Here is a 27,619-nt window from a genome sequence, read left to right on the forward strand (position 1 = left end):
TAAAATGATGTGTTCTGTTTCCACATTCTTTATTTTGCAGTTGAGGTCAAAAAATGTTCTGCTATTTGTGGTGAGATGTTTTTAAAGGCGAAATGAGACACTTCAAATGGTACAACAAATATCGTATTTTCTGAGAAGGAACGATCCATAAGAGTACGAAATAAAGACATAAATGAATAATGCAGATTTTGCAGTCAGAGCACTGCAGCTGAACGTTTCTCCAGTTTATATTATAACTTGTTTTTTATGACTGTCTTTGAGTAGTATTGTACTTAAAAACCCTACCACTGAAAAATCTGACTACATTGAGGAATCAAACCATGTGAAAACCTCACATTAAATATCTATATACAAGTATCATAGCAACATCTAAGAGGAACTAGATGGGGGCTCTTTGATTCTCAGGTGTTTCAAAATGATGGATCCAATTCATTAAACAAACAGTTTAATGAATTATCAAGTTATCAAGTTTTATTAAACATTTGAAGCCAGAAACAAATCTTAAAAAATAACTTTGCAATTTGAGAACATTTGTTGTTGCAGAGTCACCTTCTTGTGAATGACTGAGGCTAGGGGCTGTTTGTGCACTGGAAGAGGCATCTTGTGGTAATCTTTTGAAATTCTATGTCCCACTCTTTCAAGTGCTAAGAGTTTCATCCATGGGTGGTTCACGGTTGCAGAGGTATAGTGATTTCAAATTGGGACCATCTTTTTGGAACACACTCTATTTGTGATATACAAGGAATCCCTCCAAACATGTGTGGCACTGATATTCCCAACAGAATAAAATCCACGACTTATGTGTTCATACTTTAGTCCCAACATTCTTCTAAGCTGGTTTCACAAAGTCCTTTTCTTAACAACTTCCTTACTGGGCTGCCGGGGCAAATTTTGTGTGATTTTTATGGAGTGCTGGTTTCAATTAATGTAAGATCGCCAGTACTGGGGGTCTGGAATGAACTTTGCAGCTTCCAAATTTGAAAAGGACAGTATCAGTTGGTTCTTTTCCCCAGCCTCATTAAATCCAAGATAACAATCTAGCAGACTGAAGGCTCCATCTGCATTCTACTCTTGCAACCATGACTTCATTCAATCATAGTAGATGGCTTCCATCATCCAAGTTATGGGATATGTAAAATGAAAAATACTGGATTCTCAGACTGTTAGGCAAGGAGTGTTTCTTTTTAATTTGAAAGCAAAATATCTGAAAAACAATTTTCCAGATAGAGCCCAGTAGAGCAAACAGCGACTCTTTCATGTGATGCAGAATCCAATTTTGACCCATCTGAAGTCGTGTTGGGTCTCATTCTTGGTCTAAATATGGAGATGGTCTTCTTCCCCCCTACTGCAAGCTGAAGCTGGCCAAATGTTTGCTTTAATTTTATAGAAACATAGAAAAAAGCACCTTTTCACTAAAACCAAGTCCTTCACCTTCTTTTACCTATGAGTTAATGAATTACTGCTGCTCATGGAGAACTTCCAAACTACGAATCTTCTTGTTCTGAACAAAAATTAAAGTTTTCCAGTGCCAGCAGTGTGACAACAGGAGAATTCAATGTCTATGAATACTATCATCCACTCTCTGGATTTAATGTACATCCTAAATAGCCCCAAATCACAATTAAAGAAATTGCTTGCATTAATCTGTGCTACAATAAAGTAACTGTGAAGGAAGTGACACAGTCTAGGTATTAACTGATGAAATGCTCCTAAGTCTCATTATGAAGCAATACCATAAATATGTTCGTTGAGTGCATTAATAATAATTTCAACAATTATGATATATACTAATCTGCTCTAGGTTATGTTTATCCTGGAACTTGTACAAGACTGCTATGGACTTTAAGAAATCTATTCACAATTATGGAACTTCCAGATTTGTTTGGATACAATTCTCTGGGGCTGTTAAGACAGTCAAACAGCTGACCGGGGGGGATAGTATATAGAAGATTATAAATTGGGGCAGAATTTCCTGTGTCATAGCTATTAGCCTCCACTTTAAAAACAAAGGAAACGGAAATGGTTGGCTCTCTAGCCTAAGTTAGTCTCAGGGTATTGTGCAATGTATCGTACACAAAGGAAGTTAGAGTAAACTGAAAGCAAGGACAGTATGGCACACCTCAAGGGAAACATCACGTACCAAGGGAGCAAGACTTGGAGCTGGCAGACTCATAATAGGATACCCCTCCTTTCTCAATATAGACTTTGTGCAAAGAGGCACATAGACAGCTGGCAGTCATCCAGAGTTACCTCAAGAATTTACATTAGTGCCCTCATGTTTACTTTATTTAGTTTCCTAAAAGCAAGGCGTGACCCTGTGTGTTTTATGTGACTGAAATCCCCTTTTGAAATCGTGCAATGAAAGTTTTGTATACACTAACAGATTTTAGTTTACAGATAACAAAGACAATAAAACCGTTTAGCAAATGCCTACGTGAGGTAGAGATGCATAGCTTTCGGGGTCATTTCAGTGGATCTGAACAACTATCCTGTAGTGTTTTGCCAAGGCCAATGCCCAATTTACTTCAGTTGAACCAAAGATTTCATAAATAAAAGAGCTGATGACATAAATAAAAAGGGAAGACGTGCACATTCTGCAGACAGGACAGTATACAAACACTGTGACCTAGCCAGGGGCTAAATCGGATTATTGAGAATTTCAATAACTTGTGCAAATTGGTTGTCCAGCATATATATATAAAAAACCTGGCTGCTGTAGCTAAGTGAGGTATTCCTTTTATGACTGATAAATTTATTACAGAGCTTGGGAATTTCAAGTTCAATGTAAATACGATAATTATATGCCAAGCAATTACCCCTTGACAGCCAATGTGGCATAGTGGTTTGTTCATTGGGCTACAACTGGAGACTAGGGTTCAATTCACACTCAGTCATGGAAATGCACTGAGTGGCCTTGAGTGAGTCACACTCTCTCATGTCCAAAAACTCTGCGATAGGGTCACTTTAGGGTTGCCATAATTTGCAAATTACTCAAAGGCACAAATCAACAGCAATCACCTTGTTACAGGATAATTACAAATTATCCTGTAACGAGGCTTATAAAATTAATCTGCCAGGAAACGGTCACTACTAATTCAGAACTTGGGACTAACTAGTTAAATTTAATTTAATTAGTTCTAATTTAATTTAACTAATTCTAACTATTTACTAACTCATGTCTCCCTTCTTCCAACAAAACTTTACAAGGGTTGAATTATCAGGATTCTTGCCTCCAGTATTGCTGAAATGATTCTTTCCCTTTTTATAATATGAGTATGAATTGAGCATTATTTTTTTCTTGGGAGTCTTATTGTTATATTAGGTCTAAAGGGTTCTGTGATTCTTTTTCTAGCAAAGATGAGGACACAGTCATCTTCCTAATGCCTGCAATAAATTTTAAATGCTTCCAGAAAAATACCACTTCAGCTAAAGGTCTCACAAACAATAATCAGACTCTAAAACTGTTTGTGGACTGAATTCTAAAATTCAAATGTGCAATATAAAAATAAGATAGGGACTATAAAAGGTAAAGATAAAGGTTTCCCCCTGACATTAAGTCTAGTCATGTCCGACTTTGAGGGGTGGTGCTCATCTCCATTTCTAAGCCAAAGAGCCGGCATTGTCCGTAGACACTTCCAAGGTCATGTGGCCAGCATGACTGCATGGAGCACTGTTACCTTCCCGCCGGAGTGGTACTTAATGATCTACTCACATTTGCATGTTTTTGAACTGCTAGGTTGGCAGAATGTGGGGCTAACAGCGGGAGCTCACCCCGCTGCCCGGATTTGAACTGCCAACCTTTTGGTCAGCAAGTTCAGCAGCTCCGCGGTTTAACCTGCTGCGCCACCAGGGACTCTCCTATAGGGACTATACTATTAATCAAAACACACACACACACATATCTTTAATATATCTATCTATCTCTATACAATATTTAATATATATTGTGACCAAGTAGCTAACAGCAACAATAAATATGTTAATTTATATTTTGCAGATAAATGGAACAGTGTATCATTGCGATACAACTCATATATGCCAAACCACAGTAGAGATACATAATATTTAAAATAAATAGAAGTGTGATTTATAACTATGATTTTACATACTTTTACAATTTTACAGCCTTCATCTGGAAAATGTTAGATTTTAGACTCCTCGTCTTCCTGCCTAGTTATTTTACTTGCCAAACATGTGCATCTTTTTTTACTAAAAGTCTTTTGTAAACTTTCACTCACTCTTGCCCATCTCCCAACGATTTTGGGGAAACAGCTTTGAATAGAGACACTCAAAATGAGTCTCCCCTTTGTCTACTGTTTTTGCAATGCTGTACTTTCAAAACTACGTCTGTCAGGAAGGAGACAGGAAATTCGAGTCACACTTACAACAGCTGTGCCATGCCCACTATCATTCTCAAATGACGTAGTTTGGGCTTCAGTGGCATGGGGCCAGGAACTTAGCAATACCAGAGGTCAGGAAGATAGGTCACTGTTTATACAGCTTTTGCACTTGGGATCATGCTGGGTCTATTTGCTTTCTTCCTTTTCATACTGTTTCTCTTTCCGTTCTTCTTCACTAATGGGGAGCTTGAAACATCCTGTTTTCAAAACATCAGGCTGTTTGTGTGATTACCAAATCTCTATGCAGAAGCCTTTGACGGAAGGAAGGCAAATTATTTTGATAATTTACAGATGTGGAAAACTTGACAATAGCTTAATTAGTGAAAATATTTTAAGAGGCTCCTTAAAAGACTCAGAAAATCTCAAATTGATCCTTTGCTTTGAAATGGTAAGTGCAAGCTACATGACTCACCTTCAGCCTATGAAACTAAAAACCATAAAGGCACATCTTTTGTTTTCACTATGTAGCAAAAAGGAAAATGATAAATGGAGAGAAACATTGTGGTCCTTTGAACAAAATCTTTATTGCTTCTTCCTCTTTTGAAACTTAGAAGTCAGATAGAAGGCTGAACAAATGAAACAACTAAAGTAGAGTCTCGCTTATCCAACCTTCGCTCATCCAACATTCTGTATTATCCAATGCAGTTTGCCCCCCACCCGGATCCAAAGCTGTTTCAATACATTGCAATGTTTTGGTACTAAATTCGTAAATACAGTAATTGCTACATAAATTTACTGTGTATTGAACAGCTTTTTCTGTCGATTTGTTGTAAACCATGATGTTTTGGTGTTTAATTTGTAAAATCATAATGTAATTTGACATTTAATAGGCTTTTCCTTAAACTCTCCTTATTATCTAACATTTTCGCTTATCCAACGTTCTGCTGGTGTATTTGCTGTATGTTGGATGAGCAAGACTCTACTGTATGAAACATTCAGCTTATGTGGGTCTTTTTGCTATGTGAAAACGTGTTGTTGTTGTGTGCCTTCAAGTTCCTTCCAACTTATAGTGACCCTACAGTTATCATAAGGCAAGATTCTGTTCAGAGGGGGCTTGCCACTGTTTTCCTCTAAGGCTGAGAGAGTGTGACTTGCCTAAAGTCACTCAATGTGTTTCTGTGGCTGAGCAGGGATTCAAATCCAGGTCTCCTGAATAGAAGTCCAGGGCTTTAACTGCTACATCACACTGGCTCTCTCATAAAACATAATGTAGTCCTCATCCCATTATTTCTTTTTAAGTTCTATGATGTTAGTTACCAATCTCTATGTTAATGAAGATTGATAAGCGTAAGTTACTCATTTTCCTAAGAGAGAAAAAAGATTCCGTTACAAACTTTTCCAAGTAACTTGGGCTTGTGAATTCGGTCATTTGGATCACCCTGAGAGGTATGAGATCTCATTATTTCACAAGTAAAGGGGGCTAACACTACGTATTGCAACAAGTAAAGTAAAATTAAAATATAAAGAGAACTAGGAAGTAGGGCCAACTCTATGATTCTACGGTATTCTAAAACTTGAAAAGTTCAGGTAGAAACTGATACCTTTGCAGCTGGATAAGTACATTTTACTCCCCAGAGCTTACTTATTAAAGAATGTTAACGAGTACACCTGGAGAATGCCATATGTTACAGCAAAGTTGATTAAATGATGTAGAACCTGGTCTCTGTATCAACACTGCAGAAAAATGCTTTTTCTCCTCCGACAGACGTGCGCCATGTGTTCCATGGAAGAGTGCCTGGGATCGCAGCGAAGGTGCTGCCCGTAGCCAAAGGAGGGAGGAGGGTGTGCTCCCTGATAATCATCAGCATTCGGGCCATTTGCCAACTAAGGCGTGGCTTTGACACACAGACTTCACTTTTTAGATGGAGAATGAAATGCTCACTTGTAAGTTTTCAAGGGTTAGGGACAATGAGATTTTTTTAAGAAAGAAAATTACAATTAATTCCTAAATTGAGTACATTTAATAGGAATCAATGTGCCACCTAAAACTTCCTGATGGTAAGAGCTGCCCAGCAGTTGAATATGCTAACTTGGAGTGTGGTGGAGTTCCCATTCCAGAGATTTGTAAACAGAGACTGGATGGCCATTTGTCAGGAGTGTTTCGATTGTGCATTCCTGCAGGGCTGGAGGTTGGACTGGATGGTCCTTGTGGTCTCTTCCAATTTGATAATTCTATTATTCTAACTCTATTAAATGTCATGGAATGTGTAGGAATTTCATATCTACCAACTAATCATTCCAACTTCTAGAAATTTGTCTATCACTGAACCAACAGTGTAAATGGCAAATTGTCAGTGTCCATTCATTTACTGTACACTAAAATAATATATTTTATTTATACCCTGACACCATCTCCCATAGGGACTCAGGGTGGCTTACAAATAGCACACAATGGTGCCATGTAACATATAAATACAATACATCAACATTAAAACCAATAACACATTTAAAACAAGATATAAAAATTAACAAGAGCAATAAGAACAATAAAATATGACAATATAGAAAGTGTTTTATAAGGTTCAGTGCAATAACTAAATTAAAAGCAGGTTCATATATCTTGCATTGCAAGTGAACATAATAGTTTATCATTAGTAGCACTGCAATGCATTTACTTTCTCAGAATATAGAGTTGAAAGAGACCACAAAGGCCATCTAGTCCAACCCCCTGCCATGCAGGAAAAAGAACAATCAAAGCACACACCCCCCCCCCCCCCGACAGATAGAAGTATGGAAAGCCCCAATTTCTGAAAGTTTAATGTTCTGATATAAATCAGTCCATTATGATCCATTTATAATAATTCATTATCTGCTGAATTTAAAGTTTCTGGCCCAAATCATTCTTCATACTTGATCTAAATTTTTCTTAACTGGGACCTCGACAGAAAATTAAACTTGATTTCATTTCACTTTTTCTACTTATTTACAGAACAATAAAAAATTCTGGAACTATTCTTGGTACATAAATATGCAACATATGTAATTCCTAAAATGAAATACTACCTATTGTTGTTGTTGTTATTGCATCCTCAATAATACCAAAGAACAAAAACTTGAAAGTTGATGTGCTTTACTTAAAGACTTTGATCTTACTCAATGACACTTCTTCAGTTTTGTTTTGGCTTGGTTTTGCATCAGTGTAACAAGAGGAACTAACAGTCCGGAACAATTTGATAGGTTGACTGAAGTGGAAGAATTCATCAAGTAATCTCATCCCCAGTATTCCAGTAATCTCTATATGTAACATCCCTACACCTTGCTCACTTTCTGCATCTTGCTTAATTTTAAAAAAAATCATATGCTTTTTTCCCTTCAAAAATAATTTTTCTTACCTTATTTGATGCCATCTCACTAACAGATCTGTAGGTCTGAATGGTTTCAAGTTGGTCTAAACACCAGTCCAATTCCTCTAACGTGTCCATTGCTAATTTTTGATAAGATTCTTCTGCAAACAAACACATAGACATGTAGTTAGGCTTGAGCGATGGCAGGCTTTCCATGGTGGCTTCACCGGCACGGCTTGGACCAATACTGCCGTAGGAACTACAGTGCTCTTTCATCATGAGTTCTGGAGGCTCCTGTTCCACTCCCCTGTAGAACAAATCAATGCACGTCTCAGCTGTGAATGGCTGTTGTGGTTTTGTGGTGTGTGAGTGTGCTCTCCCCTCCTCCTGCTCAGTGGCTCTTTTTGTTCTTGCCAGCTTTGAACAAGCAATGTCAGGAACACACCAACAAACTTCCTCTAGAGAAAGAGGGAGGAGGAGGAGGAGGAGGAGGGACGCGCTCTGGCAGGCTCATCTGCCTGGAGATGCACTCACAGAACCCAGCAGAAGTGGAAAACCAGTTCCCTGTTAGCAGAGGGGATTTTCTCTCTTCTCAAGCATTAATCACCCCGGCATTTCTCGTTTAAAGCGATGACATCTCTGTGAGATTTCTAAAGTGTCATCAAGTGAGATTAGGCAATCAAACTGCATCTTTCCCTTTTTTTGTTTCCTTGAGAAAGAGCTTCAGATGAAAAGCAGGAAATAAAGAATTGTCAGTGAAGTTTGTAGGCTTCCTAAACTTGTGCAAGTTTGAGAATTCCCCCCATCCAGGTCTTTGCATAATGGCAAAGTGTGTATGTATGTTAAATTAATAGTGATTATGCTGGATGTTTTATGAAATGACTGTAACACAGAAGCCAAAAGAAACTATAGGAATATCAGATGTTGTTTTATGGGCGAAATTGGAAATCCCACTTCTCTTAATTGAATTGAAAAGTTACAAGGAAATTATGAACTGGATTTTTGGATGGAGTAAAACATTTGTGTAGTTTTAGCTCACTCTGTATTTTCCTTTCTTTGAAATTATAACTGAGGAAGTATAACTTATCAAAACATTTCCGAAAGCTGCACTCTTCATTACAGTTATGCGACTGAATACATCCAGTTGCATTACCCATTGAATGTATCATATTGAGTAAATGTGTACATAACTGTTGGTAAATTGTTTTTCCAACTGTGAAGAAACTCACAAAAATAATCACATGTAACAAGTAAACCAGATTAAGTCATAAATGCCAATTTTATCCAACAAGTTATTAAACCTTTCCCCTGAAAAACTGCACCAACAGATGCATGTTCATAGACATACAAATAGTGGAAATTTTGAATTTCAAAGCAAAAGATATATAGGGGAGAAATGAAACTCCACCAGACCTACAGTTCACCACTTCATTTATAGGTGATGAAATTGCTGAGAAACCATATTGTCACCTTTAGAAGATGGAACAAAAGATTTAGTTTCAGCAAGTATGGTTTCTAAACTTGCTAGTTATTCTGGTGTCTGCTATGCCCCCACTTTAAATAGAATAAAGTGGGTGAATTTCTGCCATTGTCTGTAACTGTGCCCAGTGGTGCAGTGGGATAAACCGCTGAACTTGCTGACCGAAAGGTTGGTGGTTCAAATTCGGGGAGTGGGGTGAGCTCCCGCTGTTAGGCCTAGCTTCCGCCAAGCTAGCAGTTTGAAAACGTGCAAATGTGAGTAGATCAATAAGTACTGCTCCGGTGAGAAAATAGCGGTATTCCATGCAGTCATGGCGGCTACATGACCTTGGAGGTGTCTACAGAAAATGCTGGCTCTTCAGCTTAGAAATGGAAATGAGCACCACCCCACAGAGTCAGATACAACTAGACTTAATGTCAAGGGGAAATCTTTACCTTGACTACTGTAACAGTGATATTAGAAGTGGACTACTTTTCAGTGACTGCCTATTAGCTGTCTCTTTTCCTATCCTCTGCCTTACCAGGAATAGAGCAATATCATATAGCTTAATACCAGATGTTAGAAGGAATGTTTTACAGATAACAGTGTCATCCATGACATGTTGCATTTAGAGGCAACGAAGGGCATAACAAGGGATGGGTGTACACTGACCCACCATCACAAGGGGAATCTGGTGGGCTGTACTCTGAATCAGGGTGGTTTTCACAGGCACACACCCCTGCCAACCACTGCAGAAGTGGGAGGAAGTCTCAACTGACCAGTAGCATCAAATACTGCTGGAAGGCCATCCATGCTGTCCCTCCCATTCTCCATTTTGTGGCAGCCAGGACACAGATACTACCAGTCATCTGCAGTGACATGGCTTGGGGTGCCAGAGGAAAGAGGGAGATTGGAGGAGGAAAATAACTGAGTGGGGAAGTGGAGAAGAAGAATTGCTCTTGCCCCTCCCCTTCCCTTCCTTTCCACAATCACCCCATCACTCTAGTCAACATCATTGCAAGCAATAGCCAACTGGTAGGACCCTTGTTGTGGTTGGAAACCACCTTGACATGGAGAACAGTAAAGGATGGTAAGTGCCACCCCATGTCCCCAGGCCGTCTGAAACATGAGATGACAGTGAAACAATGCAGCTTGTTCTGTCTCAAGTATTGAACTGGCTCAAGTATTTAGCCCCAAGGTATCTATTAGGAAACATGTGGTACATTTTGTGCACCCCTAGGTCAATTTAAACCAAGGAAATGCCCTTTTGGAACGTAATGGTGAGAACTACCCCTTTATTTCTTTATTTCGTATTAAAAGCATTGCATAAATTAGTATAAAACTGATAAAAAAGAAGGAGCACAAGTGACTAAATATTTTTTGAGTGAAAACGGGCAACAGCAACAGCATTGTCTATAGCGTCCAACAATTCTTCCTCTGTACGTGAGGCAGAGCATAGTGGACAAGCATACGTTAATCATCCTTAATGCCCACAAGTGTTTGAGGGCCTTTTTTTTCGCTTTTATTTTGCAGATTGGAATATCATTGTTTTTACATGTATTCTCTATGTTTAAAAATAGTGGACTGGGATTTTGGCAGGTTATCATTTCATACCCAACCACCCATCTTTGAACAGGTGTTTTCCATTCTCCCTCCCTCCTAAGTAGTGCAAAATAAACAGGATTAGAAATGAGTATAGGCTCTTTTCCTCGTGAGCTTTCTCTCTCACAGACATATGCAAAGGAGGTCCAAATCTAGAATTCTGAGTAAGAAAAGAGAGATATTGTTTTTCATTTTCTATCTTTGGACCATTCTACTCTTTTCTTTTTTAGTTGTTCCAAAGGGATCAAACATAAAAGTTTTGCACTTGTATTACTCTGCAGGGAATGAAAAAAAATCTGGCACCTTAAAGATCAATACATTTATTTCTGCTTTAATTTCCATGGACTTTATCCCCCTTCTTCAAGTCCAAGATGCCTAGTGGTTTCTTTCCACTTTTTATACAGAAAGAGATTAAACAAAGCTGTCTCTGAAAATTCTTACCTTGAAGTACCTCAGAGTGACTTTTCAGTAAAGGCGTGTTGAATTGCACTTGGGTTGAATGAAGCTGCCAAACATGAGTTGTCGGGTTTTGCTAATTTGACCACAAAGCCTATTATGACTCAAGTCTGTATCAGACTGTTTTTTCCTGGCATGGAAATTCCTATAAATTTTCAAAGTGGATTTTGCTCATTTATTTTTTGTTATTTATTATATGAAATGGAGCACCGTTACCTTCCCGCCAGATCAGTACCTTTTGATCTACTCACATTTGCATGTTTTTGAACTGCTAGGTTGGCAGAAGCTGGGGCTAACAGTGGGAGCACACGCTGCTCCCTGGATTGGAACCTGTGACCTTTCGATCAGCAAGTTCAGCAGCTCAGTGCTTTAACCCACTGCACCACCGCCCTCATGCAGTCATGCCGGCCACATGAGCTTGGAGGTGTCTATGTATAACGCCGGCTCTTTGGCTTAGAAATGGAGATGAGCACCAACCCCCCAGAATCAGACATGACTAGACTTAATGTCAGGGGAAAACCTTTACCTTTACCTATAATATGAAATATAGACATTTGGCAATAGACTACTTGCTGAGGAAGAGACACAAGTGAAGGTTGTATTATCATTATTGTTGTGTTAGGAGTTTTTCTTCTCAAACAAATTACTACTCTTATTGTGAGCTCCCATGAGTCCTTTATTTGGAAGAAAACAGTAATATAAGTCCAACAAACAAATACATTTGTTTTATACCAATGTAAACTCATAAATATATGCATTTCTGACCCCAATTTGTGTTCAGATCCACATTTACTTTCACAGGATATGAACTGGAAAATTCATACCAAAATGTGAAACTATCTTGTCACTCAACACTGCAACACACTAACATATTACATTACCAAGATGTTAACATGTGGTTAATCATTACTATCTACCTCAATCAGTTGTTCTTATTCATATTTTCTGTTTGTGTGGTCGTATGCTGCAAGTCACTTCTGGTGTGAGAAAACCAGCTGTCTACAAAGACGTTGGTCAGGGGACGCCCAGATGAGAAACAGAAGACTAGACAACTTGGAAGATGCTGAACAGACTGCGCTCGGCACCACGAGATGTAGAGTCAACCTTAAGAATTGGGGCTACAAAGTGGAGTTCACACCATGCGAGTGTGGAGAAGAGCAAACCACAGACCACTTATTACAATGCAGTTTGAGCCCTTCCACATGCACAAGGGAGGACTTTCTCACAGTGACATCAGAGGCACTCCAAGTGGCCAGTTTCCGGCCAACTGCAATTTAGCATAATGCCAAGTTTTTATTTTTTGTGTGATTTGTCTATACATTATAATTGTATTCTCAATTCGCTTCTGACACGATAAATAAATAAATATTTTCTGTAAGGCATTTAAAATAGATTTGAACATATTTCATGTCAATTATACAATTCCAGCATTATTTGAACTCAGTTATCTACTTTTTCCCCTATGACAATAATTATTCATAATGCCGCATTAACTAAAATTACACTATAACTGCTGTATCTACAGACTGGAACGTATGGTTCCATTTATCTACTTCGAACAAAATATATCACCCCTAGGCATTTTTTAGGCCATCCAGTATGACTCTATGGCATTCTTGGGCTGGAAGTCTTTCATTTTAATAGGGTTTTTGAAAAAAATACATATACATATCCATTTGAAATATGGGAATGAAGCCTCAATGGATATGAGGGTTGTACTGAATGTAACTGGTGCCCAACACAATAATGGCTAAATACATACTAAGAGAAATCAATACAAATTAGTAGGCTTTATCAGGAGGCTTTTCTTAAGGAGAAGAAAAGATTAGATAGCACTCCTATCGAAGATTAGATAATACTTGGAAAACATTTCTTCCAAGTGGTAGCTATTTCACATTAAGGGTTCTGATTCATATCATCCCCAAGAAAGAGGAAATGTGACTGGTGTTTCTGGGACTGAGGATGCATTATGACAAAACAGCTGGTATGTGAGTGAGAATCTTCTAGAAATTCTCCTGCATGGTCAGACTTTCACATTCCCATTGCTTAAGTGTGTAATCATTGTGCATCATGAACTTTGGTGCCCTCATCCCTGACTGGCGGGGAACGTGTGAAGGAGGAAGCCATCACAGCAGCAAAAGTTCATCAACAGAGGTAGTCATCCCTGCCAGACAGTAGCTTGCCATCAATAGATCATCTACTTGACCCCAGTTTTCTTGCCTTTTTGGAAGTGAGACAGAAGGCTGGTTGCCAACAGAAATCGAAGTTGTAAGGGACCTTCTGAATTTTAAAATCTCATGTTCTTTCCATTGATTTTTTTTTTTGGGGGGGGGGGGTTATATATTTTAAACAATTTGTATAAATACATCAACCAAGTGAAATACTCATCCATGTACACTCATCAAATTAATAATTATACATGTATTATTATAATTTATTATTAGTTACAGTATTTATATTCATAGTTATATATGTATGACAAAAAGTTGAATGTCCCTGCCTATCACATTGCTGTGAAAGATTAGGAACTTTTCAGCAAGAAAGATGGCAACCCACTCCATATTACCTCACATAATAGTCACACTCCCATTTTTCGAGTGGCAAATTTGGTATTATAGTATTCCCTGCATAATTGTCGCACCCTCATTTCACTCACCCAGGCAAGTGAATTGGGGGTGTGACTGCCCTTTTAGTGCTATGGAGCCTGACTTAGCCCCCATCCAAGCCAAGTTCTGAAGCACTTTGTAAAGAAGGCAGGTAGGCATGGGGAATGAAATCACTCCTCTGTCTGCCTATTTTCTTTCTCTTGGCACACGAGTGGATAATGTGTCTCTCGCTCATATGGCTGCCAAGGGTCCAGCCAGGTGAAGCCTCAGCAATGCAGATGTCTACCCCTTCAAAGGGACTATTATGAAATGAAAAAGCCCCTTTGAGGAAGCACCCACATGGCTTTCCCTTCAAGGGCACTTTTTTACTACATAACTGCTATTAATGCATAATAGACACCCTCCCCCTTCCCTCTCCCAGAAGGGCAAATATTTTACTATTATGTGGTAAAATTCAGCATTAACATAGATGAACACTGGTGGATTCAAAATAACACACCCTTCTGGGTATCTCCCAGCATCACCTTCTGAGATTTCCCTTCCAGAAAAAAAAATGCAACCACTGTGTCAGAAAACATCAAAGAGTTATTTCTAGTTAGGTGGCCCAGAAGAAAACAATGGTTGATGATATTAAAAGAGAGATCCAACAGATCCAAACGTTTCCAGTGGAGGTCATCCACAAATGCAACCAAAATCATACCCGAGGCCAGACTGAAATGTATCTAGATCAGTGGTTCTCAATGTGTGGGTCCCCAGGTGTTTTGGCCTACAACTCCCAGAAATCCCAGTCAACTGTTAGGATTTTTGTGAGTTGAAGGCCAAAACATCTGGGGACCCACACAGTGAGAACCACTGATCTAGATGATCTGTATCATCCCAAAGAACTAGGAGACAAAGTCTTTGAAATAGAATAAATGTTACATAAGAAAGCATGTAACTTCAAATTTTATTTTTGAAAGAGTATTGAAGCCAATACAATAGCCACGGATAGTATCATGTTATGAAAATCAAAGGGATTCATGGTTTTCTGTTGCTCTTTAACTGGTAAGCTTCTAAGAGAAAATTAATTGACTGCACATAGCTCATTATAGAAACAGTAATCCATAGGTCAGAGCCTGACCGACAGCATGGTTTCAGAAGTGGACTAAAACTCTGGCAATCAGGGTTTGCATCCCCATTTGGACTCCTAGCAATATGAACACTCTGGTTTGAGAACTAGCTGCAGTGAGTAGGAATTGCTTTAAAATAAAATAGGTTTCACATAAATCTTTTTTCATAATACACCACAAGGTCACTGCAGAAAACATTCTGTGCTGGAAGTAACCCAGTTGTATGGTTTCTTTCTAAAGGGCTTCAAATTTAGCTGTATATAATAAATTATTTCTTTACAGTTTCATTTGTTATACTGTATGTGTACTGCTATAATTATTTAACCATAGTATTTTCCTGTTTATATCTGTCACAAATGTGTCCCATTAAACCAAGGCTTGAAAATTCCAGGCTAACTAACAGAAAGTACTTATTATTTATTTCCAAGCATGATTGTCTTGAATATCAACCATGTGCAGGAAAGTCACGTTGGAGATTGGACATGTGGATGGGAAACAAAAACAGTGACCTACAGCAACTGAATGCAGAGACATTTGGGCAGGGTTCAGTGGATCATTCATTAATCCCAAATTAAACATGTATGTGAGAAACACCCTTCATTTAACTTTCGAAGTTAACAGAGCTGACTTTAACTTTTGATGTGCCAAAACAGAATAGAAAGTAGATTTGTGGAAAACAATAAGTATAAATTCTGAGCCTTCCATAATTATCAGAATGTATATTTAATGTTCACATATGTATGTATATTAAATAACACTGATAGAATAATTCACATAGATTTTTTTTTAAAAAAACTGTATACATTTCAGTCTTAAAATGTGTTCAATTGGGAGTAAGTGCAATTAGTAATAATCCCAGCTTTGTGTTTGTATAGAATACTTCTCTATTTTAGGAAAGTTCACATTTTAGCTTGAATATATTCTGATATAATAAACATGTTCTGTATATGTGTTTCCAACTACTTCAATCCAACTACTCACTTGAGTATAGTGAAAAATATAGGGCTTATTATTATCCAGGTATTCATTGCAACATATCTTCATATATAAGTGTCATCATGATAGGAGGCAAGGTTTACAGCAGCTCTTGTAGCTCACTGCCTTTGACCTTAGACATGGAAATAATGATGTTTAGAATCAGATCACAGCTATCTTCAAAATATTAGAAATTGGCTAGAGAAGAAGGATTTGAAATGTGACACTGTGGCTCCAAATGTATATTAGGGAAACATGGTCTTCTCAGTTCCTCTCCTGTAGAATATAATATGTATCTAAATAGAGCTCATAAGGTTCACCATTTCCATATTTTGGGTATGATACTACTACTATGAGCAGAAATGAATAATATTCTTAAGTAACTACAGAGTGGTGTAATGAAATACTAGGGGCCTCATCACACTAGAGAATGAATCCACTTTAAATTCAGTTGCTGCCTCCTGCTGAATTCTGTGGTTTGTAGTTTAGGGAGGAGCCTTTAACAGCCTCACCAAACTACAAATCCCAGAATTCTGCAGGAGGCAGAAACTGGATTTTAAGTGGATTTATTCTGTAGTGTGATGAAGTAGAAGCTTACGTTCACTGTCTTCTGTTCTCTTCTGTATTAATTCTGCTCCCTCCGTATACTTCTCTGCAAAGTTCTCCATCACGTTTAAAATAATTAGCTTCATTTTGAATTTTATTCCCAAAATGTGCACTTGTTAACCATGTGGAGGTTTTTAAAAACATATTGCAAGAATAGACAATTAGTCATATCCTCATTGATTCATAAATATACATAAGAAGTCAGCTGAGCCTCAAGGATCTAAGCCAAATGTGCCCAGTCTTTTTCTTCTCATTCAGTGAACCAAGATAGATCTCTCTTTACTCTTGCTATTTCTGCTTCTAACATATCCATGGACTGTGTTATTTCTAGTATGCAGGCAAATCCCTGACTCCCCTATGATATCATTGCTAAGTGACATCTGACAAAATGTTTCCTGCATTTTGCTACCTCCATTTGGTGCTATCCAAGTGCTGTCACTTTTCTTTCTGATTTGTGGCAGCCCTTGGTACATTGTTTGCTCAATTTGGTTCCTGAGCAGGCAGCGCTCTATGCGAGAATAAAACCTAAGCTGGCAGAAATGTTTTGCAGGTGAAATGAAATCCATCTTTAGTCCCTTCTCAGCCTCTTTCATCAATTGGGACCAAGAACTTCAAATTCCTTTATTAACCTGCACAGATTTTTAAAAATGTTTTTAGTTTTGAGAAAGATAATTTAAAATAACTTCATCTGAATCTGGAAAGCAGATGAGGGCATATCAAATTAAACTAGGATAAGCAACAAAATGTACGAGTTAAACAATAGTTTTAACTGTGTTGAGTCTACAATTAAATGAAAAACTATTAATTTTATATTAGTCTTTACATTGTCATAATGTGCCATATAAAAATACCCTGTGTGCCTTCTCAAGCACTAAGTCCCTGTCTTTCTTGATAGGCCCTGTTTGGGGACACTTTTGCAAGAAAGCAAAAGCAGGGGCAGGAAAACATAGCATGCATTTGCAGACATACATTGGGAGGTCAGAAGGTTACCTAATATGAGACAATTCCACCCTCCACCAGACCTCTTTCCTTTTTAGTCACTGCTGAGGATGGTCAGACAGCACAATATGCCAGGAATTGAGCAGCATATGGTTTGGAGGTTGCCTAATGCTTTTTTGATAAGCCTTACGAGATGAGGTTGCCACATTACTCAGTTGGCATTGTTTCATTCAGAATCTAAGCATCTCACCTAGTGCACAGTTGCATCATTACTTGTCCTGGATTCAAGCATTTTTGAGCTCTGACAGAGGCCAAGATAAAGAGCAGACTGTATAGACACTGTTCTGATCAAAAATTATCTTATTCCAGATATTTGTGTTGCCCCTCCTTATCCTGATTCTAGAAAACTGGGTAATCTGCATTAAGTACAAAAGCCAGGAGATAGGAGGGAAGAGAGATGGAGGGGTAGAGATGGAGAATATAGCTGAATGAGGTGGAGCCAGCAAAGTGGTGTCAGCAAAAGCAAGAAAGGGAAGTACTGGCAGCAGATTTTCTGCTACCGCCTGCACAGGGCTTTAACAATTTCCCTTCTATGGAGATGTTAGAGCAGTGGTTCTCAACTTGTCGGTCCCCAGATGTTTTGGTCTTCAACTCCCAGAAATCCTAACAGCTGGTAAACTGGCTGGGATTTCTGGGAATTGTAGGCCAAAACACCTGGGGACCCCCAGGTTGAGAACCACTGTGTTAGAGGAAGGGGAGAACAATACATGGACAAGAAAAGGGAAAGGGAAAAATGAAATGCAAAGATACAGAATGGGGGATGCCTGGCTCGACAGCAGTATGTGTGGAGTCCTCATAGACAACAAGTTAAACATATGAGCCAGCAATGTGATGCGGCGGCAAAAGAATGGGATTTTGGCCTGCATAAATAGGAGTACGGTATCTAGATCCAGGGAAGTCAAACTGCCTCTCTATTTTGCCTTGGTCAGACCACACCTGGAATACTGTGTTCAATTCTGTGAACCGCAATTGTAGGGAGATGTTGACAAGCTGGAATGTGTCCAGAGGAGGGCAACTAAAATTATCAAGGTCTGGAGAACAAGCCCTATGAAGAACGGTTTAAAGAGCTGGACATGTTTAGTCTGAAGAAGAGAAGGCTGAGATGAGACATGATGAGGGCCATGTGTAAAGATGTGAGGGGAAGTCATTGGGAGGAGGAAGCAAGCTTGTTTTCTGCTGCCCTGGAGACTAGGATGTGAAACAATGGCTTTAAACTACAGGAAAGAGAATTCCACCTGAACATTAGGAACAACTTCCCAATTGTGAGAGCTGTTCAGCAGGGGACCCCTTGCCCCAGAGTGTGGTGGAGGCTCCTTCTTTGGAAGCTTTGAAACAAAGGCTGGATGGCCATCTGTCGGGGGTGCTTTGAATGCGATTTTTCTGCTTCTTGGCAGGGGGTTGGACTGGATGGCCCATGAGGTCTCTTCCAGTTCTATGATTCTAAGAAGAACTGTTTTTAATTCAAGAAGCCAGAGTGCAGGCTTCATGCTCTGCATGGAAATACGAAAAGACTGCAGATCAAATCAATCTGCAAGTGGAGCAATCCAACAGCATGATGCCAAAACATCCAACTGCAGCTGGACTAGAGTGGATTTTTGGTATTTTCAAGTCAGCATGCACAACCACTTCCTGAAAACTGTGTTTGTCTGGTTTCCTTATGTTGTCATGGAGAGGACCAGATAACAGCAAAGAAGATTTGCTGAGTGATAACGCTGGTGTAGCAACCTGGATAATGTTTTGAGTAACTGGTCTGTGTGAGAGTGTGTTTATGAACTTAAGAAAATTAATAAGATTTTTATCTAGGTGTAAAAATAAGTGTGTGCCTTCAAGTTGCCTGTAGATTTATCATGACCCCATTACTTTTGTAGAATTTTCTTTGGCAAGGAATCTTTAGTAGAGGCTTTGCCAGTTCCTTCCTCTGAAATATAACTTGCAAGCACAGGAAACAGAGGACTACATGATATGATCAAAGCAAAATAAAAAGGTGATGGTAACAACACCCTGGAAACAATACCATACAAAGCATATGAAAGAATAGTAGATTATTTCAAAATGCAACACTTTGGGTGAACATACAATTTAAGAAAATGAAATGGAAGCTGCTCTCAAAGCCCATGGAAGAAATAAATCACCAGAAACACGTGGCAATCCAAAAGAGCTGTTTCAAGCTAGAGAGACAGGAATCTATGCAAATTCTAACAAATATTTGCCAATAATTATGGTAGACAAAACAATGACTCACAGATGGAAATACTCAATTTGCATTTCCAATCCCTGAGAAAGGAGGCATCATGAATTGTAGTAACCATCAGTCCACTGTATTAGCAAAGTGATACCCAAGAGTGTGAAACAAAAGCTTTTACTACCAAGGAACAAGAAATGCCAAATATCTAAGCTGGGTTCAAAAAGGAAGAGGCACTAAACTGAAAATAAATGGAGTTTTGACATTAAAACCCAACAGGAGGAATTATTGGAAAACATGCAAAAATATTGGTCTGTTTCCCCTTTGGTGTTTTGATTGCTGGTAAATGTTATTCAAATACATTCCTTTACAATGACAGACACAACACAGAATGCTTTTAAAGGCTATTTTACAGGAACTCATCTCAACAAAATCCATTTCTAATACAAATGCATATGATAAGCACCATCACTAGATATCCTGGAACTTGTTTTGAATAAATAACCCAGGACTGTGCTGAAACACATAGAAAACCTTCATTATGGGAACCTGATTCCTGATTTATTGTTCTTGGGTTAAATGTTAATATCAGTTTTCACACTGCTTCTAGAACAAATTTACGGAAAAAGAAAAAAATATATCAAGCAGTGATAGTACTATCAGTACTGCCACTACTGAAGCACAGATTTTAAAGGCCAAAACTAGCTATTACTGATGAAAGAACATTGTTAAGTATTTCATACATTGTTTTTTGGCACACAAATAATAATATCCACATGGAAAACAGTACTTTCATAATAATAAAATCCATATGAAAATTTTGCTTCAGTGATACCATGGGTAATTCAGTGAAGGCAGCTCTGCGTTAAAAATAAAATAAAATTGGGGATTTAAACAAATAAATATGTTGAGTTATCACATAACGAGACAGAACTATTGAATAATTGTGATTGTGTAGTGTGAACACACCCTCTCTGGACACAATATGGTGGGGTCACCCTGCCAACCGAATTGTTTCCATAAGCAAAACAGGAAGAGAAGGATTTCTCCTTTCTGCCCTGCAGCTACCTTTCTCCCTGTTTAGATGGCTCACTTGGGCTGGAGAGCCCGATGATACAGAGGTTTGCAAAAGGGGATAGAAAGAATATCACAACAGGCTAGGTATCTTCTAGATGAAAGGTTGGATTTTGGCCCATGATGTCTGGATGCTAGCAAGGTATCTGATTAAAGCATGCTGTGTATTTATTATTTATTGTTTACAGTAACTTATATTCTGCCCTTCTCACCCCAAAGGGGACCCAGGGCCGATAACAGAACACATATATGGCAAACATTCAATGCCAATTATAAAATGACAAAACAGATAACAGATAGAGGTATATTTAGCCTTTTTCTCATTATTCGGCATATTTTGGAGGCTGTGCTCAGTTCCAGCCACAGGGGGTATTGTTGCTCCATCTCCTTGCTAAAGAACTCTCTTTGTTTGTAAACTTTCCTCCAAAATGGCATGCCTAAAATACTTCCCTGCTTAATGTAGTACCTACTAATCTACTCACATTGCTATTTTCAATCCGCTAGGTGTGCGGGGGAGCTGAAAGTAAAGAGCTCACCTTGACCCAGCTTCAAACTGTCAACCTTTCAGTTGGCAATATTTACTGCATTTGCAGCTGGTGATTAACGTGCTGTGGTAAAGCTGGCCCCGATGAATTTTATCTGCTTTTAAATTTATAATCATTATAGCTACTGAATGCAGCATACTGATTGTGTACATATCTAGAAATTTTTAGTTAATAAATGACCCCCAAAAAACTGGGTTGATTTATCAATGAGTCAATCTAAGAGGTTTGGACCTTTACAGATATCAAAAAAAGAGAACAATTTCCTTCTTTGAGTAGTGCCGAAAGGCCAGAACTTAGTCCAGTGATACCCAACATTTTTTTAAACTAGTGACCACTTTGATCAGGGATTACTCTCCAACTGGTATGAAAAGGGTTAAGAATAAATTTTTGGTCAACTTTAGATTTGGCTTGGTTATTTGGGACGCTGAGTCAGAAAACTGCATTGGCTGGACCACATCAGCTCTAGTTTCCAATACAGAACATATGCCACCCAGTAGTCGCCATCTGCTCACCAACAGAAAAAAAAAAAACATTTAATAAGCCTCAGCACTCTAAGAAGGTTTTGCAACCTTGCAACTGTGTAGTAACGGTGAGGCTGTGGACAGTATTTTCGTTCTTGCAGACCACTGATGGTCCGTGGACCACAGGTTGGGGACCACTAGCTTAGTCCATCCCAGGAGAACCTGAAAGAAGCACTGCCCCCTCTGCTCTCTCTACCTCTTTGAATGCCTGAGTGAGGAAATGGGAGTCTCTCTGGACAGTAGAGGGGGCCAATGCTTCTTTTAGATTCTTCTGAGATAAACCAGCTTTTCACTAGTCTATAAAAAAATCAATACCACACTTTTAAATTGTACAAAAAATAAACCATCCTGTTCTCTGAGTAGAATGGCAAAAGGCCATTTTGAATATCTGGGTGAGAAAATGGTGGCAGCCAGGGATGACTGAATCCTAAGGCAGTGCTAGTGCTTTCACCTCCCTGCAGAATGACCCTCAACATATTCATGGGACATATCAAAATCCATAATTTTGCTCCCCAAATCTGTCTTCAATGTACTGGTATGAGGTTGACTTATACTTGAGTGTATACAAGTTTGCTGCTTTTACTGGTCTTCTTTTCTTTTATTGTTACATCAAGTTTAAATGTAAATCAATAGTTACAATTTGAAGATGAACTGGAAAAGAAATAAATTAAATTTCTACACAAAGAAAGGAATATACACAATCATATATTCTTTCCTGTTAAGGAAGGAACTGAAGAAAACGCTAATCCTATTCGTTGAGTTCTGTTTTGTGATGTTTGGATAGCATCCAAAATCACATCACACAATAGCTTCTATCCTTCTCCCAGGTTTCCCTACAGGCACCGACCTCAGGAGGCGTTAGGGAAACTGAAGAGCCACAACAGCAAAGGTTAATGAAATGACACAAAATGTATTAATGCTAGCAAGATATCCCCTCTATTGCTGCTTGAACGCATTCTTAGCAGAAGCTCTCGTCCTCTAAAAATTCAGCTGACATTATATAAATACGATAGTTTGAATTTGCTTTCATATAGCTTGAAGTTTCCATCAGCATTTGGAAATGCTTCCTTACAGGCACAGTTTAATCACACCACTTGTTGTTGCTCCCAGATTGTATCTGTCACATTCACAGAGGACACAGATCTGTGAGGCCAGGATGAATAAGGACAAAGCAAAGGCAAGAACTTAGAACTAAGTCCTGGAAATGGCTCAATATGTTTTTAAGCTTAAGGTAAATTACCTGAGGGTATTCCCTAACTTGCCCCATCCAGAAGAGACAAGGAGCTGACGTTTATTCTGTTACTAGTGATGTGACAGCATGCAGGAAAGCCTGTATGGCCATACAGGTGTGCCTTGCAAAACACCCAGGTATGTTCTCTAACAGAAGTAAATAGCTAGGAACTGCTATCACAGTTGTTGTCAGCCTGCCTCTCACTGTGAAAGCTACTGTTTGATGCAAGTGCCTCACTCTGAATCATGTTAGGGCCAATTGTGGCAATAACATATTGCAGTGTCAAATGAGGCTGTTGTTTAGATATAGACATCTGTACAAAAACTGGAGACTTGACATGCCCTCTGAAATCAAACAATCTCATATTTAAACAACATGTAGGCACAGTAAAACTTTCACCACAATAAATGAAACATACTAATTAAGCTGGGAGATTACTTTGAGTTAGATTCTTCCTTTTTTGTTCAAGATTGAGTTTTCGTGAATATGGGTAGTTTTTTAAAAGGTGTACAAAATTCAGTTTTTTCAAAAAAAAAAAATAAGAAAAAGAAATGATATCTGGAGTCCTCTTGCTTACATTGTAGTCCTTCATGGGAGGATGTTGACTTCTGGCAGGGTGGGGCAAACTCTTCCAAACATGGGGAGGGGAAGCAGAAAGCAATGAGGAAGGGCACATGACAAGAAAGCAAAGGCTCAATATCTGGAAAACAACCTAATGCTTTTAGCTGAAACATACCTGATTGTTCCACCAAAGCGTAAAGTTGTCCACCACATGTTTAAGGGTGCCATATATCCTCAACTGCGAAGCTTTAATTGTCTTTCTACAGACAACTCAGGTGTGTCAGATCCATTCTGCAAGGGACTAGCCTCTACTGTGAGTCTAAAGAAGATGGGAGAGCTCTAGGATGTATGCATTGCCTGGCTCATGTAATGAATGAACCTGTCCGTCACTCAGTCTTGGAAGAGTGCTTTGCTTCCCTCCTCCGCCCCGCTAGACCCTCGGATGAGTTCCTTGACTACGCTTGGGGAGTCCCACTGACATCACTGTTGCTTGCTCAGCTGCCATAGATGGTAGCTGGACTGGCAGGAATGGCAGACCACATGACGGATGGAGCACGTGTGGAATGCCTAACATGAGAGTCCACAGGTGTGGCTGAAGGGGAACAGTTTATATCCGTTGCTATGGGACCATGATTGGCTTACGCGTCCTCAGAGCCCAGAGGAGGCTTGCGGAGGAGAAATGGTAGCTATTTTTTAATAGACTCCATGAAATCAATCCCCGAAGAACGTCTGGAGTCAAAGGCTAAAAAGGTTTGGCTGACTAACGTTACACGATACATGTAAGTTAAGTCTAGCTACACGACGTAAAATTAGTGTCACTTTTCAGCTGGAGCTGGTCACAAGAAATTACTCTTTAGTAACTCATTTAAAGTTGTTTATGTGCCTAGTAACAGAATGACAACATTGCAGTGAGCCCTCCAACCCCTTTCGGGGATGGGAAGTCAGAGAGGTTTCAAACAGACAAGGGAGTTGTAAAGCACAGACACTAATGCAGGAACTTTCCCCCTTATTTTCTCAAACTGCTTAAAGAAAACCTGGTGTTCATCTTCTAAAACGTGTCTGCCTCTAGCTCTTTGGCACATGCTTAGTGTTGGGAGGGCCAGCAATCTATTTAATGACTGCATTGACGTCAATAGCATAACTGAAATACTTACTAAGATGCATGATTCCAACTTTGAGGGGTGTGTGTTTCTAGGCAATTGGAAAATGAGAAGTGGATTCTCTGTGGGAATGAACTATGCTTGTAATGCAGGAAATGAAGCTAATAGTGTAACCAGTATCTTGATCTCCCATCAGCTAATACATGTGTGTGTGTGTGGGGGGGGGGGGGGGATAGGTATTATTTACCTGATGCAAACTACATGTCTTTTCTTTATTTTTTCCAGAAGACTCTATTATGTTTTAACTATCCTCTTTGTTGATAACATGATAGATTTCAATACAACAAAAAACCACTTTATTGGCTATTGATCAATGCTATGAGATCCTGGGATTTGTAGTATGGTGAGGCACCAGCACTCTTTCACAAAGAAGTCTAGTTATCATGTAAAACTACAACTTCCATGATTCTATAAACATTGAGCCATGGCAGTTAAACTAGTGCCAAACTGCATTTGTTCTATAGTTTAGATATACCCCCAGTCTTGAACTGCAAGACTTCCAAATGCCCAAGTAATTTTAGAAGTGAAATCATATCCCTCATGTTTCCTGCAGGTGGGTCTCACTTAACTCCATTGGATGTGTTTCTAAGTAGTGTGCCCATCTTCTGTATTTTTGAAAACATGGCAAAGATTATTATGTTATCTTCCACTCTGCTGGTTCCTATTACCATAGAACTAAGATTTCTTCCTGTCTTGAAAATGCTCTGCTATCAAGACATCTTATAACCCTGCAATTCTATGGCACAGCTGCCTTTTATTTACTAACTCAAAACACTTCAAATTCAATTTATCTCATTGTAGTCTAGTGTATAATGAATAGTGTGTGGGTCCAGGACACTCAGATCCAATAACTCATTCTGTAGCTTTGCGAAAATTAACTGCTTTTCTGCCTCAATTCCAGTTTATACGTATCTCAAAAGATTAATGTGGGGTAAAACTACAATGAAATTCTTGACAAGGGAAAAACAAAGGCATAGTAATAGTATTTCCTCCTGCATAACCCAATGTGTGGGTGGGGAATTTTGTCAAGTGAATTAGCTGTTACTTCCCAAAGCATCAGGATGCATACTCTGAGCTGGGTGAGAAAATCCTCGGAGCTTGTCATGAGATTTGGGGCTATGAAAGCAGATTCTCGTGGCTAAAGTACCACATACGCATCCATAACTATGCAGACTGATTTTTTTTAAAACGGAAGATAAAATAGTTATATGAATGAGTTCTGATGCTTTTTAATTAACTGAATAATTTATTGTTGTTGGATTTGTTTGTTTTTTGATGATTCACCTACAAATATGCATTCAACTGGCTTGAACATATTTGATCATGTAAAGGCATGCAAGGAGCTTAAGCAAATGTGGAGGCTCATAGGAAAGGCAAGCTGAAGCAGCAAGGAAAATAAAAATGCCATTTCACGGCCATTCCTCACACTGGAATTTTAACAGGATTTTAATCCCGTGATCCTTGGGGAACTGTATGTGATTTGTTGCACAAAAATCCACAGCATAACAGCCAGATATGTTCTCCTAAGCGTATTATTAATTAAAATCCTGGACTTATATTCTTTCAAAAATACGTAAAAGTTTTTCCTTCCCTTCCCTTCCCTTCCCTTCCCTTCCCTTCCCTTCCCTTCCCTTCCCTTCCCTTCCCTTCCCTTCCCTTCCCTTCCCTTCCCTTCTGTAGCATCACAGAGCTGGAAGGGACCACAAGGGCCATCTAGTCCTTTTTCCACTCATAAGCCCTTTCTGCTAGGTAAATCTTTCCATAACCCCAAGTATATGGGTATATAAAATAGATATAAAAATAAAAAATACTGATATTAACTCAGTGTTTGCAAACCCTTGCTAATCAGGCTGATTCTCCTTTTTATGAAGTACAGCAGAAGAATTTTCAGCAAGTCCACAGTAAACACTGCACTTGTTTGTAATGGATTTGTGTTGGTTGCAAGGCCTCTACAGAGGAGATATTTTGAGTCTCCTTATGGAAAGAAAAAAACAGGATATAAATAAATATCATAATAATAAGAGGTCAGCCACAGATGCAGATGAATCGTCAGGAGAAAATGATGCTAGAACACAGCCATACTGCCCAGAAACCACGCAAAAACCCCAGTGATTCTTGCCATGAAAGTCTTTGACAAAGTCATTTTTTATTTTCCGTAGTACTGTATTTGCACACTGTTATGCAAACACACTCCTTTACAAAATATTGATGCCGAATTTTTGCTGGGAGCAGCTCACAGTAATCCAGCAGGTACAAATACATAGATGGGAAGTCGGTCTGAAGCATCAGAAAATAAAAGCACAGAAGGTATTTCATTAAAGTGTCATGAGCTTTGCTATCTCAGTGGCTTATTTTAAATTTGGTAAGAATGTTTTTTGTCTTGAGAATGAATTGTTCTGTACAAATTTCAGCCCAAACATTTGGAAAATATTGAATGTTGGTTTTTTCAGGGGCAAGTCATATTTGACTTGGACATCTCAATATCACCAAAAAAAGTTGTAGACACTGGACCTTAAATCATCATTCACCTCATGGTTGCATAAGGCATGCTTCTTCAAACTAGATTTGTTTATTTGTTAAACACTTGCCTTGTTGAATCCTTAAGTGTCTTTGTAATTTATGAAAATAGTTCTATGTTCCTGTGGTTTGCAATTACAACAAAATAAAAGGGGAAAAGCTTGAAAGGTTTTTTGTGACAAAGCATACGGATGTTTCCCCAGTAAATGTTATTGTCTCCCTCGCTGTGACTTTAAGGCCCCTTCCACACAGCTGAACAAGATCCCACATTTTCTGCTTTGAACTGGAATATATGGCAGTGTGAATTTAGATAACCCAGTCCAAAGCAGATA

At 38.8% G+C, this 27,619-nt stretch overlaps 1 protein-coding gene across 5 annotated transcripts in view; it reads right to left on the reverse strand.

Annotated features, from left to right (window-relative positions):
- Positions 1 to 27,619, reverse strand: part of PDE4B (phosphodiesterase 4B) — a 298,925-nt gene that overhangs the window by 23,141 nt on the left and 248,165 nt on the right. For 3 of the 5 annotated variants that reach the window (XM_060773682.2, XM_060773681.2, XM_060773683.2), the window contains one exon: positions 7,733 to 7,845. In XM_060773682.2, coding sequence (XP_060629665.2) covers positions 7,733 to 7,845 — 113 coding nt within the window. Of the gene's footprint in view, positions 1 to 7,732; positions 7,893 to 23,785; positions 23,980 to 27,619 lie in introns of those variants that run through there. The other 2 variants (XM_060773684.2, XM_060773686.2) reach the window with 2 other exon arrangements.

This window comes from Anolis sagrei, chromosome 4, assembly GCF_037176765.1.
Source record: "Anolis sagrei isolate rAnoSag1 chromosome 4, rAnoSag1.mat, whole genome shotgun sequence".
Taxonomy (NCBI): domain Eukaryota; kingdom Metazoa; phylum Chordata; class Lepidosauria; order Squamata; family Dactyloidae; genus Anolis; species Anolis sagrei.